The sequence below is a fragment of the Thunnus albacares genome, chromosome 24, assembly GCF_914725855.1.
Source record: "Thunnus albacares chromosome 24, fThuAlb1.1, whole genome shotgun sequence".
NCBI classification, from domain to species: domain Eukaryota; kingdom Metazoa; phylum Chordata; class Actinopteri; order Scombriformes; family Scombridae; genus Thunnus; species Thunnus albacares.
This window is the reverse complement of record NC_058129.1, coordinates 32,718-45,851: the sequence shown is the minus strand read 5'-3', so window position 1 is coordinate 45,851 and position 13,134 is coordinate 32,718. Positions and strand designations below refer to the sequence as shown.

General features: G+C 45.3%; 1 protein-coding gene across 4 annotated transcripts in view; it reads left to right on the top strand.

The window, feature by feature from the left end:
- The window catches only part of rcan1b (regulator of calcineurin 1b), a 48,030-nt gene that overhangs the window by 22,622 nt on the left and 12,274 nt on the right, over nucleotides 1-13,134 (top strand). The window contains exons 1-3 of one of the 4 annotated variants that reach the window (XM_044344521.1): nucleotides 7,146-7,279; nucleotides 7,355-7,845; nucleotides 10,206-10,379. In XM_044344521.1, coding sequence (XP_044200456.1) covers nucleotides 7,759-7,845; nucleotides 10,206-10,379 — 261 coding nt within the window. In that variant the 5' untranslated portion in view covers nucleotides 7,146-7,279; nucleotides 7,355-7,758. Of the gene's footprint in view, nucleotides 1-7,144; nucleotides 7,846-10,205; nucleotides 10,380-13,134 lie in introns of those variants that run through there. The other 3 variants (XM_044344520.1, XM_044344522.1, XM_044344519.1) reach the window with 3 other exon arrangements.

The window sequence follows — 13,134 nt, the reverse complement described above, 5'->3', positions numbered from 1 at the left end:
GCCTTTTCGATCAGCTCGATCACCAATGAAAGTGACTCGTACACGTGTGCTATTCCCCCTTTTTTATTTGGAGCTTCTCCCCTCGCTGGACGAGACGAGACTTCGACCCGTGTTCTTCCTAACACCAGTAACATTACCGGATCAGCGAGAGACTGCTTTTTGCAACCCAGCACTCTCATTTGATACCTGCAGAAGGGAGAAAGGACTTTTCTCCACGAAGACGCAGACAACTTCTACGCCCCAACTTCTACCGACTGAGTCGACCATTCTGTGTTTCTTCGCTGCCCCGCCAAGAAACCAGTTCCATCAGTCTCGAGAAACAAAGACGGCTCCACCAGCATCACACATTTGAGGACCTGCTGCTGGATTTCACTGATGGACTTTTACACACACACCGGTTCGCTCCGGAGAGCGACACAAGTAAGAGGTTGTCTTGGCAGAGATAGTATTAAAATTGTGTGTTTATGAGCTCAGTGCTCGTATCGTTGTCATGTGTTTTAATGTTGCTGTACTCTGAGGAGTATTTTTAAGTTGCTGCCTGTTTAGTTTTGTGTTCACCACACTAAACTGTTCATGTTATCCCACTCAGGATTTCTGTGTATGTGCCACCACGAGTGAAAAGTAAGTTGCTTTGTCAGTCCACAACCAGACAACGTGCGTACAGGCTACCATCTGTACACTCGCTCTCTGTAGACAAAGCAACCGCTGCTCTCCCCTCACGGTCATGGGACCGAGAGTCGATCTCCTTTCTTCTCTTTCCCACACACACACACACACACACACACACACACACACACACACACACATTCACCTAACCATGCACGTTTTCCACACATCTGATAGTCAGATAACAAAGGGCCATAGCGCCGTCTTGCCCCTTTGTTATCCGCCATCAGACACGTGAGTGCAGAAACGCCATTGACCACCGGTCGGCGCTATCTGTTATTCTTAACCAGAACTCTGCGGCGCCTTCCGCCGGTTGTTCTCACATGACGCGACTCCCCCCCGGAAGCCACGCCATCTTGAATCACGTGCATCGTCACGTGATCCACGCCGGCCATCTTGTGATACACACACACACACACACACACACACATACACACACACTTGCACACACTTTGGTTTACCTGTTTGCCTTTACACAGCTGCTGATTTATGTGTTTTTCTTTAGTATTAGTTGTGAGCATAGTATTTATTGAAGCAATTGTTGACTTTGTTAATCCTTGTGGAAGTTAATAAATACTATTTATAGCTTTTAAAGAGAAGTTTCTTGTCATGATTGTGCATCTTTTATTGTGATAAGTGGCTGAGAGTCAGTGCTCGGACTTTCACCTTCACTGTTCACTTAGTGGTGCTGATACACCAGGTATTAGCTCCCCTTAATTGAATAATTTGTTTATGAGGCTATTTTTACAGTTTGGTTATTAGTCCCAGTCTCCGGGTGGTGCCCCGCATTATTAATTAAGTTTAATAATTTCTGGTCAGATGTTCCTGATTCAGCAAAGCAAAGCTCAGCTACAGCAAGAAGAAAACCTAGAGCAGCCCCCCCCCCCACTCATGCAGGAGGCCAATGCACCGGATGAAGCCAGTCTGCTGTCTGCATGCAACTTCAAGCTCCGCAGGCGAGGGAGCTTGCCCTGCACAGGAAACTTGAAGCTGCCCAGCTGCAGCAGCTGACTACTCGAGTTGACACGCCCCAGGTGTCTAGCAACCCATGGTGACGCAGCCTCCAACCTCTCCATTCTGGACACATACCAAGCTTCGTCAACGGTCCACTCATGGAGCATGACCGCTCCACCATCTTGGGATGTGCTGCAGTCTGCCCTGAGACAAAGGGGTCAGTACTACGACCACACTCCCTCCACACTGCGAAGTACAAGGTACCGGTCTCACCACCATGATGAGTTTGGCTATGAGGGGTTGATGCAGATGGCCCGCTGCCGCCAAGTTACAGTTTGAGGACCCGTCAGATCGAGTGTCTCGCCCGTGATGTAGAGCAATTCGACCCAAGTAGTCACGAGTCAAACATCGATGATTATCTCAGAGAGATTGAGCGGTGCCTAGTTGATCTTCCATACGCCTCCTCACGCTGGTGTGGAAAACAATGGCGAGAGAAGTGCATGTTTTTATGGAAACTGCCGGCAGAGACCAGAGACTGGTACCTAGCCCTCTGTAGAGCCTTGCGGGAGGAATATTCGCCATACATGGACAAAGCCTCCGCCACTCTCAGGGCCCTTACCATCACACAGAGGAAGCACGAGCCTCTGCGTGAGTATTACAGGTGTCTGAGAGCCACCTACTTTCAGGGGCGCAACGCCCCTGAAAGGGAAGAGGAGCAAGCCTTCCGATCCCTCTTCCTTTACAACCTCCGTGATAGCATCCAGTACGATGCAGGAAATCAGGAGGTACGCTCAGCTGGCATGGGAAACGCGCATCTGCCCAACCAAAGGGCATGAGACGGAAGCCAGAGTCCTGGAGGTCCGAACCTCGGAGAACGACACCCTGATGCTAGAAGGCGACGAAGTGCCTCGCACCGAGGCAACAGGGTGAAGCACAGAGCCGAGGAGGTGGTGGCCAAGCGCAGGACCAGGGTCACTGTAAGCCATGAAGGCAGGACTCTCACCAGGCGAAAGGGAGAGTCCATTTCGAGCAGAACTCTAAGCATCTGAATCAGTCAGGTAAAGCTCTGAACAGGCAGCAGGAAAATGGAGGACTTGATGCGGAGATGCTTGACTGAGGTGTCAAGGCAGTTTGAGGCACCTCGCAGCCTTCCAGGACCACCGGATCCCGCAAAGGATCCCGGTCAGGGTCCCTCGTCATCTTGACTAGGCCAAGTCCCCTCCCCCACCTCCGCCAAGGTTTACTTTGTGGACTGGGGAAGGGAAACAGAGAAGGCCAAGCCACTACCTCACTTAAGCACTTCTGACCCTCAACACACCCCTTTCCTGACTTTCCTTGGTGACCTAGTCCGCAAGGGCAATGGTCACCGCATCTACACCTCGGTGGTGGTAGGGGGGTGCATCAGCTCCCTGGCACTACTTGACACTGGTTCAGAAATCAGTCTTATGTGTTCTAGCATGTTAGCAGAGGTTGCCAGAGTGATGCTCTCACTTGGCAAACCCCTGCAAATTGAGGCCTGTAATGTGAGTATAACTAGTTATACCCAGAACAGGTCTCCCATCACCCAACGCACTTGGATCGACCTCACCTTCCGAGAAATGACTCTTGTGCACCCCATCAACATCTGTATTGTAATTACAAATCTTGCAGATCTTGTCAGGCTGGGTGCCAAGTTGTACACAGTGACCCAAGTCCTGTGGTCCCAGGCCAATGCTGAAGCACACCCCCTGACCGTCGAGCCTGCATACATGCTATCAGGTCAGGCCAGACGATCCCCCAGGCATGTCAGGTTGCCAGTGTAGCTGATCTTGTGGTTCCTGTACGAACAGCAGGCTTCCCCATCCGCTTTGTGATCTCAAAGGACAGAAATCCCTGGGTCACAAGCTTTCTTCCAGCCTTTGCCCCTCTTCTGGGAGCTCAACCGGACAGTCTGTGGTACACCATTGCTCGCCTTGGACAACCGCTCTATGTACATTCTGGTGCAGAACTTCACTCACCTCCCAACCCAGGTAACGCTGCGTCGCCCACTGGGGATGTTGATTGATGTCTCCTTCTGTAACTTCGAGCTGACGGTGTCAGTTGTAGGAGAGCTGCCTCCTTCCCTAGCTAAAGACCATGACCTGGAGAGTGTCCTCTTCATGTACCTGACCAAGATGATCACTATCATCCACCACGAGACGCTGCAGAGTGAAGCTATCTGCAGCGCAGCTCCGAGTCCCAAAGGTGACATGGTTGTGTACGCCCTCGTGATTCAACCCAGAGACACAGCCTCAGGTGCTGCAGTGACTCAGTCCCCGCCTGAAGAGCCTTACCCCGGCTTTCCTCGACCAGCTGCTGCAGAAGCAGAACATTCGGGAGTGTAATTCCACCTACAACTCTCCGATATGGCCAGTGTTGAAACCAACCGGCAAATGGCGCCTCACCATTGACTACTGCCCTCTCAACAAGCAGGTTCCGCTTTCCCGTTGGCCCATGATTCACTTGGACCAAGAGCTGGCCAAGGTGAAAGGGGCTCAGTTCTTTTCTACTGTGGACATGGCTAACGGTTTCTCGACCATGAGGGTTGACCCGTACAAGCTGGCCTTCTCTTAGGGCAATCGCCAATACACATGGAACCGTTGCCGGTTCGGGTATTCAAACTCCCCTGCCGAGTTCAACATCTTCCTCCACAAAGCGATGAGCAATGCCGCCGCCCGTGGGAACCTCATCTATGTGGACGACATCTTGATGAGGAGTCGGACCTTTGACGAGCTGAGATTTGGCATGTGCTGAACCAGCTCTCCGCCACAGGTGCCAAGTTGTCACTCAAAAAGGGTCAATGGTGTCGAACAAAGGTCAAGTGTGTGGGATTGACAGTGGGTGCAGAAGGCATTGAACCCCAATCAGGGAGGATTCAAGCCATCCGCAACATCAAAGCCCTGACAAATGTGTCGGAGCTCAGGAGCTTCTTGGGTGTCTAACTACTCTCGACAGTTCATTGAAGACTATGCAGAGATAGCCAGACCTCTCACAGAGCTCCTCTGCAAAGACAGGTCACTCGCGTGGGAAGAGCCACAGTAACAGTCCTTTTGCCATATGAAGGACAAACACTGCTCAGCTCCCTGTTTGGCCTACCCAGACAAGGACAGAGAGTTCTACCTGGAGGCGAGATTCTCTTCCCACTGCGTGAGTGCCGCGCTGGCACAGAAGTACGACACAGACAAAAGAGCTGTCGCCTACACGAGCCGACCCCTGAGCAGCGTTGAAATGAAGTTCTCCGACTGTGAGAGGGCCCTTCTCACCACGGTATACCAACCTACCTCGTTCCCATGAGTCTGGTTGAGCAAACCCTCAGATCCGCAACAACTACTATGGTACAGTCATCACAGACTCACCTGGCATATAGTCTTGGTAGTGCAATCCTGGTTTATGAACCCACAAAACCTGGAGATAGGGTTTCTTCTCAGTCTTCCCATAATAGAATGGTAAAATGTGTATCGGTTAAAGTCAGTGCTGAATGTTGGGTTTTGGCAGGACAACACTCATGTCCACCTTAAGACACCACCAACACTCGCATACCATGATGATGACCCCTTGCTCCACCTTAGTCCCAACTGTAACTTGTGCACCAAAACTAAGCATGTTCACTGGGTTTGTCCAGGCAGTCCCTTCATTTGGGATTAGCATAGCTAGTAACCATACACACCCCATTCAAACCCAACACAGCAATTAACTAGCATTAGCAATAGCTAGCTAGCAAAAACTATTCATGAATACAAACACATGGATGAATAACATTTATTGTCTTTTCGGGCTCTCACCCACTCTAATCCCTCATCCATATGATCAATGTTCTCTCACCCATGCAACAGTTGAACTGATCAGGGATCAGATAAATGCTACAACTAGGGTTGGGCCAATGGGTGATGCCATCGTACATCGCTGATGGCTGACAGTCATCGACCACTGAGCCTCTACCATCGTAACATTGTGATTTAAAAGTACCTCACCCTCATCTGTCCATCTTTTGCATAGATTACATTACTCTCATTGGCTTTTTACTCATGAAATTTACAGTAATGCAACAAGTGTAGTTAGCTGTCGTCAAGTCAATCTGGTTCTCTGTCTCTCCTCTGCTCTGCTCAGAGGACAGACACTAAGGCATGGAGCACTCAGCCCCGCTCGCAGTAAAACAGAGGAGAGGAGAGAAACTTAATGGGACCATAAATGACAGTTAAACGCAGTAGATGCTCACACTGACCTGAAATAAAATAATTACACATAAAATAGGTAAATAACATAAATAAACAGTGTCTACTGCGTTTTGCTGTCATTTATGGTCATGTTAAGTTTCTCTCCTCTCCTGTTTTACCACAGGCAGGGCTGAGCACTCTGTGAGTGTGTGTGTATGTGTCTTCTGAGGAGCAGAGAAGAGACAGTGAACCAGGTGAAGTACTTGAGTTGACAACAACTACACTTTTTACGTTATTGTAAGTGCAATTAAAGCTTTGCAAGTAAAAAGCCAATAAGAATAATTTATCACTCCTCCCGATATCATCGCAATGTTTTACCGTGGACATTGTCATATGCCATCTCTGTTGACAATGTAGACAATATGCCAACCCTAGCCACAACAGCACAGTGCGCCTTTTGTATGATAGTATGTGTTGAAATTGCTGGAGGGATTTCTTCTTGTATCAAGCTACAGGGAGAAAAAAGTGCATAGTTATTTTCTAAAAACAAAAGCTGGGTTTTTAGCTCCTCTAGATGTTAAGTCCAGAATCTACAGAGGGTTAGAGTCTGCAAAACAAGACTGTGTCCCAACTGTTTTGACCTTTTCACACAGGTGCAAATGTTTGTGAATTGGCTGCACAGGCTCGTCTTGTTTTTCCAACTGCTGGCTGCACACACACATACTTCTCCACCACTTCAAGCTCTGTGCTATTAATACCTCATAAAAGCATGTTATCAAACTGCATACTTTCCATTAGCACCACCTCTCTTCCCCCTTCATCATGCATTCTTCCAACCAGCCATGTCTCTCGTTCTCTTTCCGCTCTTTTTTTCTATTCCTGTCTATCTCTTTTCTGTCTCCTTTGTCTGTCAGCTGTCCTCTCTCTTTACCTTTGTCTGCCTCCATCTCTCTCACGACTTCATCCATATTTACTAAGACTGACGTGTTTTCCACGTCTTGCTCCTTGCACTCAGGAGTCAGGTGATAAGTCTTTGGTATGTGTGTGAAATCAATAGGTGAAAAGCTTATTGTTACATATTTTCCATTCAACAAAGGATTTTTGTCTTGAGTTTAAATGCAACTGAAAGCAGATTGTCAGTTTGCTCAGCGGTGATGTCATTATTTTCCATATTATCTCTCTCTCTCTTTGTCTCTCACACACACACACATACATACACTGCCCTTCATTCTGTATGATTAGTCAGCATCGGGTTGTATCTGTCAGTAGAGGGATAGGAAGAGAAAAAAAGGGGGAGGGACTTGTGGGTAATGCGTCATCGGCTGGCAGGGACTCATTTAAGTGGCTGTGGAGCAAGAGAGAGAAAGAGAGAGAGACATGACATTTTCGGCACTCCACACCCAAATCTCTGGAAAATTCCTTCAGTTTTCAGGCTGCTGCAGAGCGGGCTCACTGATGTACTGAGAGAGAATGGAAAAGGCTGAATAGTAAGTAGACAGAGCACTGAAGTGAAGCAGAGAGGAGCCAGACGTTGAATGTTGGATTTTGTCTTTTTGTTGCAGTTTCAAGTGTTGCAGCAGGTTATTCAGAGTGGATAACCTTTGAATCTGGGTTAGGAGTCTATATATTGACTGAAGTGACTTGAATGTAGCACAGTGTATCTCTAACATTAGGGATTGGTTCACTGTGAAGACAAAAGAAGAGATACCAGCGTTTTACCACCACGTGAAAAGAGCCAGTGGTGGAAAAAAAATAACCCATTTCCGGTTTGGGAGCATCTATCACTTCCTGCTCATCTGTCACCCTGGGGAAGGCAACGCTCCTCCGACCCCCCCGATTCCCCCCTTCCTCTTCCTCATCATCACCGACATCATCCTCGCCACCACTGAAGTCTGTTTCAGCGTCCCGTTGCGTCCTGACCTCAGGTATCAGGTGGAAAAGGTTTAGGTTTCCCGGATCGCCCGTCATGCACATCAAGATGACCAAGTGTAACCACTTCTGCCTGGCCGCCTCGGTGACCAACCAGGAAGTATTCAATTGTCCCGAGGCACAGGTAAGAGAGCACTCTGCTTTCTTGTGCTGCTTTCGCTATCCAGGTTCCCTAAAAATGAACCAACACTACACTTTGTTTTGCTTATAGTTCAAACTGTACAGGTTCATTTCTGAAGACTGCTACAATACTAATATTTTTCGGTTAAAGGGGATTAAGGGAAGGGAAACTGATGAGCAGGATTACCTGAATTTCACCCAGAGCAGTGAACCACATGGGGTTAGGTTTAAGTGTGTTATTATGAGACTTCCTATGGCCAGGCTGAATACTCCTTCCTCTTTTGACTTCCACATGACTCACTGCACAAGTCAATGGCTAGTGACTGCTCTTGTGGTGCAGTACAGAGCAGTGGGTACAACACTGACTCCTCACTGAAGGTGACAGGGACAACTTGTGAAATGCTATTATTATACAAATATTCATTGATTTAAAACCATTTGTTCACCATTACTTTTTCAGCCTTGGCTGGGAACATGCTGTATGCATCTTTTGTAAAGTTGCAACTTTCAGTAACTATCTTATCATTTTTCAATAATGTGTTGCTATATAATCTTATTAAAACCTCAAATAATCTAAAAAAACAGACTTTATTTTTAGAAAAAATTCAGAATGTAGGTGTTCTGAGAAATGTGCAAAGGTTACGTGCAGTGAAGTACAGTATATGCGCTAATAACTGTATGCATTCAAATGTATAATCTTTTCAGAAGTCAAAAAATCATTGTACAATAACATACTTAATTTATGTTAACTTTAACTATATGAAGTGGAAGCAGTGGTACTGGTTCATTGCATTGTGTAGTCTACATTGCCCTTACCTTATTATTATTTTTAACACTTAATAACTTCCTTAAATAGCTGGTCACTGTAATTTTTAACAAACATTACTCAAACTGGCGGAAATAATGCATTTGTTGGACTATTTTCAGTGTGGCTCATTGATGTGATTTTCAGTATTTGGACAACGTTGGAGTCCCAGAGGAATAAGATATATTCGGCTTTAATAGACACATGATACTGCACATGGAATTTGTTGACAATAAGAAAAAATACACAATATCATTAGTCTTATCCTTGAAGGTGTGTTCAGACTTACTGTAGAGCGCATTTTCACCTTCTGTTATTCAAGCAAATTTGACTACTGGACTGTTTGAGCAGTCCCTATTTATTTGCCAGCCCTTGAGCGGCGTATGCATTTGACTCCACTATTGTGTGTCTATCCTGTTTGTGTAGCTCAGTCTCTGACTGATCTCAGAACCCACTGGGAACCTCAGTTCTTTAAGTTACTTCCCTTCCAGTCTCTGTCCTTTTTTGTCTTTTCTCTGTCTTCATGTATTCAAACAAAGTAGTTTTTCACTTTTGATGGAGCCAGGCTAGCAGGTTCCCTGTTTCCACTTTCTAAGCTAACATTTGCACCTCGACACCTCACAGGCCCTTCTATATACTTGACATACAGAGATGAAAATAACACTCATCTTTCCATCTGACTTTTGAATTTGACAGCAAACAACCGCTCCCCAAAATGTTCCCTACTGCATTATGTTTTTTTGAGCAAATTTGACGAGACATGGCAGGTTTTAATAAAGGCTCTTGCATCATAGCAACTAAGTGAAAACAACTTAGTCAGGGAGTCATTACTGTGACTAGGCTGCACAGACATGATCATTATTTGGGAGGCCTTGCTCTCCAGCATCATTATGGCTATTTGCTGGGATCTGCTAGAGCTCATCATTTTGTCTTGTTGTGTAAACACTGACCTAACTAGGCTCAGATTGAGAAGAGGGAGTGTTCAGACGGCTGCTGAAAATGTATTGCTTTAATAGCCTGTTCCTACAAAGGCAACTGTTTGTGTGCGTGTGCGTACTTAAGTAGCATCCCATAATTTCAGATATGCTGTCATCTCAAGTGTTTATATTAATGGAATTCTGTCAGCCATCGCTATGTGTGTCCTCTTGGAAGTGGTAGCCAAGGTCAGCCGTCTGGCTAATTTTTCTCTCTTAATTAGCTTCTATAGCAATAATTGATCATCTAAAAATGAGGACATAGCTCTCCCTTGCTGACACAAGGAGCACACGCAGTAAGAAACACAGGCTGCAGGCTCTCTTGAGCAAAGAGGAGGGACAGATATAAGTGTCTGGTAATAGAGGCTATTTTTATAAATTTTATTCATACTTCAAGTCTCATAACTGTATCCACTGCTGCCTCTGGCTCACAGTATTTAGTATTTTTAGAGAAAGATGAGCTTAAGAGAGCAAATTGAGTGGAACTGGAGGAGATTGTGCAGAAGCTGGTCTAATTTTCCTGAATTCAATCATCATGTCAATCTCTTCCTCCACTTTTCCTCCCCTCTGTTCTTCTCTTTCCAGGCCAGCTTTGAGGCCTTGTTCCGTTCATTCGACCCAGAGGTTCAGTTCCAGTACTTCAAGTCTTTTCGTCGGGTCAGGATAAGTTTCAATGATGCTCTTGCTGCAGCTGAGGCGAGACTCCGACTGCACAAGACTGACTTAAATGGCAAAGAGATGAGACTCTACTTTGCTCAGGTAATGTCTTTGAAATTCATCTTTTTCCACTTGCTGCACTGGTCTGCAACAGCCAACTGCTTCTGGATTTCTGGATTTTAGAACTTTTTTCAGTCACATCTTCCTGCCATTTGTATGGAGGTCCAAACTGCTCAATATTAAACTTATAGATATATAATTGTGAAATAAATAATCACATGCATAGATTGGGTTAAATATCTAAATGAACCAGTGATATATGAAATAACTTTACACATTATATTGGTTTGAACCCTGAACAGTTAGAACCCTATTGAGTTTGTGCTGGTTTATTATTAGGGTTGAAAGGCCAAGGGATAGAGCCCTATTGACTTTGTGCCAGTCTATTAGGGTTCAAACCCTGAAGGGGTTAGATGTGGTGTCAGGACAGTGACAGTTACATTTTGACAGTGAAAATTAAATTTGGCATTAAAAACAAAACTAGAACTGAGAAAGGAAACATTGCCATTGAAAAACTTGAATTGGAAAAGTTGTATTGGCACTGAAACAAGCATTGTTCCACAGAAAAATAAAACACGGACATTAAAAAAATTACAATCTTACAATTTTTTGCATTATAATGTGTTTTTCCATGTCAATCTTTAGATTTTTTTCTTAATGTCTGTCTTTTTTCAGTGACAGATTTTTTTAAGCTGTCAGTTTTTGGGGTTTTTTTCAGTGTCACTGGTTTTCAGTTTTAACTTTCTGTCAACATTTGACATGAAGAGGATGGCCCATGCTGGCCCTACATTACCCAGTATGCCTTGCGGTCTGACAAAGATTACCCCAGAGGGTTTAGAACCCTTTTGTGTTTGTCTGGGTTTATTAGGGTTCAAACTCTGAAGGGGTAGAACTCTTTCCAGACCAGCTTTGGGAACAGATCTATCAAAGCATTTGGTAGCTTTGGGAACAGGTCTACTAAAGCATTTTGAGCCCAACCCATAGGGGGTGCTAAAAATGTCACAAACACGTCTCTGAAAACCTGGTGGACAGAATTTCACCAAAATTGGTGTGCATGCTGTGGGGGCAAGTATCAACCAAAATCTGAAGTGCCATATTGATTGGTGCAAGTGGGTGTGGCCTATCATATATTTGCTCATAACTCAAGATGCTTTTAAGCAATCCTTATTAAACTCACTGGAGACATCCTGCACTATCTCCTGAACATACTCACTAAGTTTTGTTTGAATGAGATGAATGGTGGAACTTTGCACAGTGCACAATTATTTAAATGCCACAGGCTTTGTGATGATGAAACAAGTATAAACAGAATTAGTAGCTGAAATGAGTTTTCTCACCTTTGTGAAGCCTGACACCCACTTGTTGCTGTTCTTGGCTTTAATGTTGGCCAATTGAGGTACTTCCTTCTGTTGAGTGCAAAAAGGTGTGAATCTGCTAATTGCCGCTTGTGGCTATATTTATTATTACTAATAGGGTTCAAACCCCAAAGGGGTTAGAAACCTTCTGTTTGTGCCAGTTTATTATTATTATTATTATTTTTCTGCTGCATTTGCTCAAATTTGCGTGAACTTGAAAGGGCAAAAACCATGAAACTTGGCCCAACAATTGGAAATGATGTGTATGTTCTTTAGGCTGGTTGATGTTACCTGTGTTACACGGTGTTGGGGCATACACCATTACATTACTTACCGGTGTTGTCACAGGAGTTTATCAGTCGATGGGAAAATTTCCTCCCCTTAGCATCCCAATTAGCCAGATGGTGGTGCTGTAATCACGGCCCAAATTGGTGCAAGTGGGCGTGGCCTATCACATATTTGCTCATAATTCAAGATGCCTATGAGCAATCCTGATTAAACTCACCAGAGACACTTGGCACTGTATCTTGAACATACAGTACAGACCAAAAGTTTGGACACACCTTCTCATTCAAAGAATTTTCTTTATTTTCATGACTATGAAAATTGTAGATTCACACTGAAGGCATCAAAACTATGAATTAACACATGTGGAATTATATACTTAACAAAAAAGTGTGAAACAACTGAAAATATGTTGTATATTCTAGTTTCTTCAAAGTAGCCACCTTTTGCTTTGATTACTGCTTCGCACACTCTTGGCATTCTCTTGATGAGCTTCAAGAGGTAGTCACCTGAAATGGTCATCCAACAGTCTTGAAGGAGTTCCCAGAGATGCTTAGCACTTGTTGGCCCTTTTGCCTTCACTCTGCGGTCCAGCTCACCCCAAACCATCTCGATTAGGTTCAGGTCCGGTGACTGTGGAGGCCAGGTCATCTGGCGCAGCACCCCATCACTCTCCTTCTTGGTCAAATAGCCCTTACACAGCCTGGAGGTGTGTTTGGGGTCATTGTCCTGTTGAAAAATAAATGATGGTCCAACTAAACGCAAACCGGATGGAATAGCATGCCGCTGCAAGATGCTGTGGTAGCCATGCTGGTTCAGTATGCCTTCAATTTGGAATAAATCCCCAACAGTGTCACCAGCAAAGCACCCCCACACCATCACACCTCCTCCTCCATGCTTCACGGTGGGAACCAGGCATGTAGAGTCCATCCGTTCACCTTTTCTGCGTCGCACTAAGACACGGTGGTTGGAACCAAAGATCTCAAATTTGGACTCATCAGACCAAAGCACAGATTTCCACTGGTTTAATGTCCATTCCTTGTGCTCTTTAGCCCAAACAAGTCTCTTCTGCTTGTTGCCTGTCCTTAGCAGTGGTTTCCTAGCAGCTATTCTACCATGAAGGCCTGATTCACACAGTCTCCTCTTAACAGTTGTTC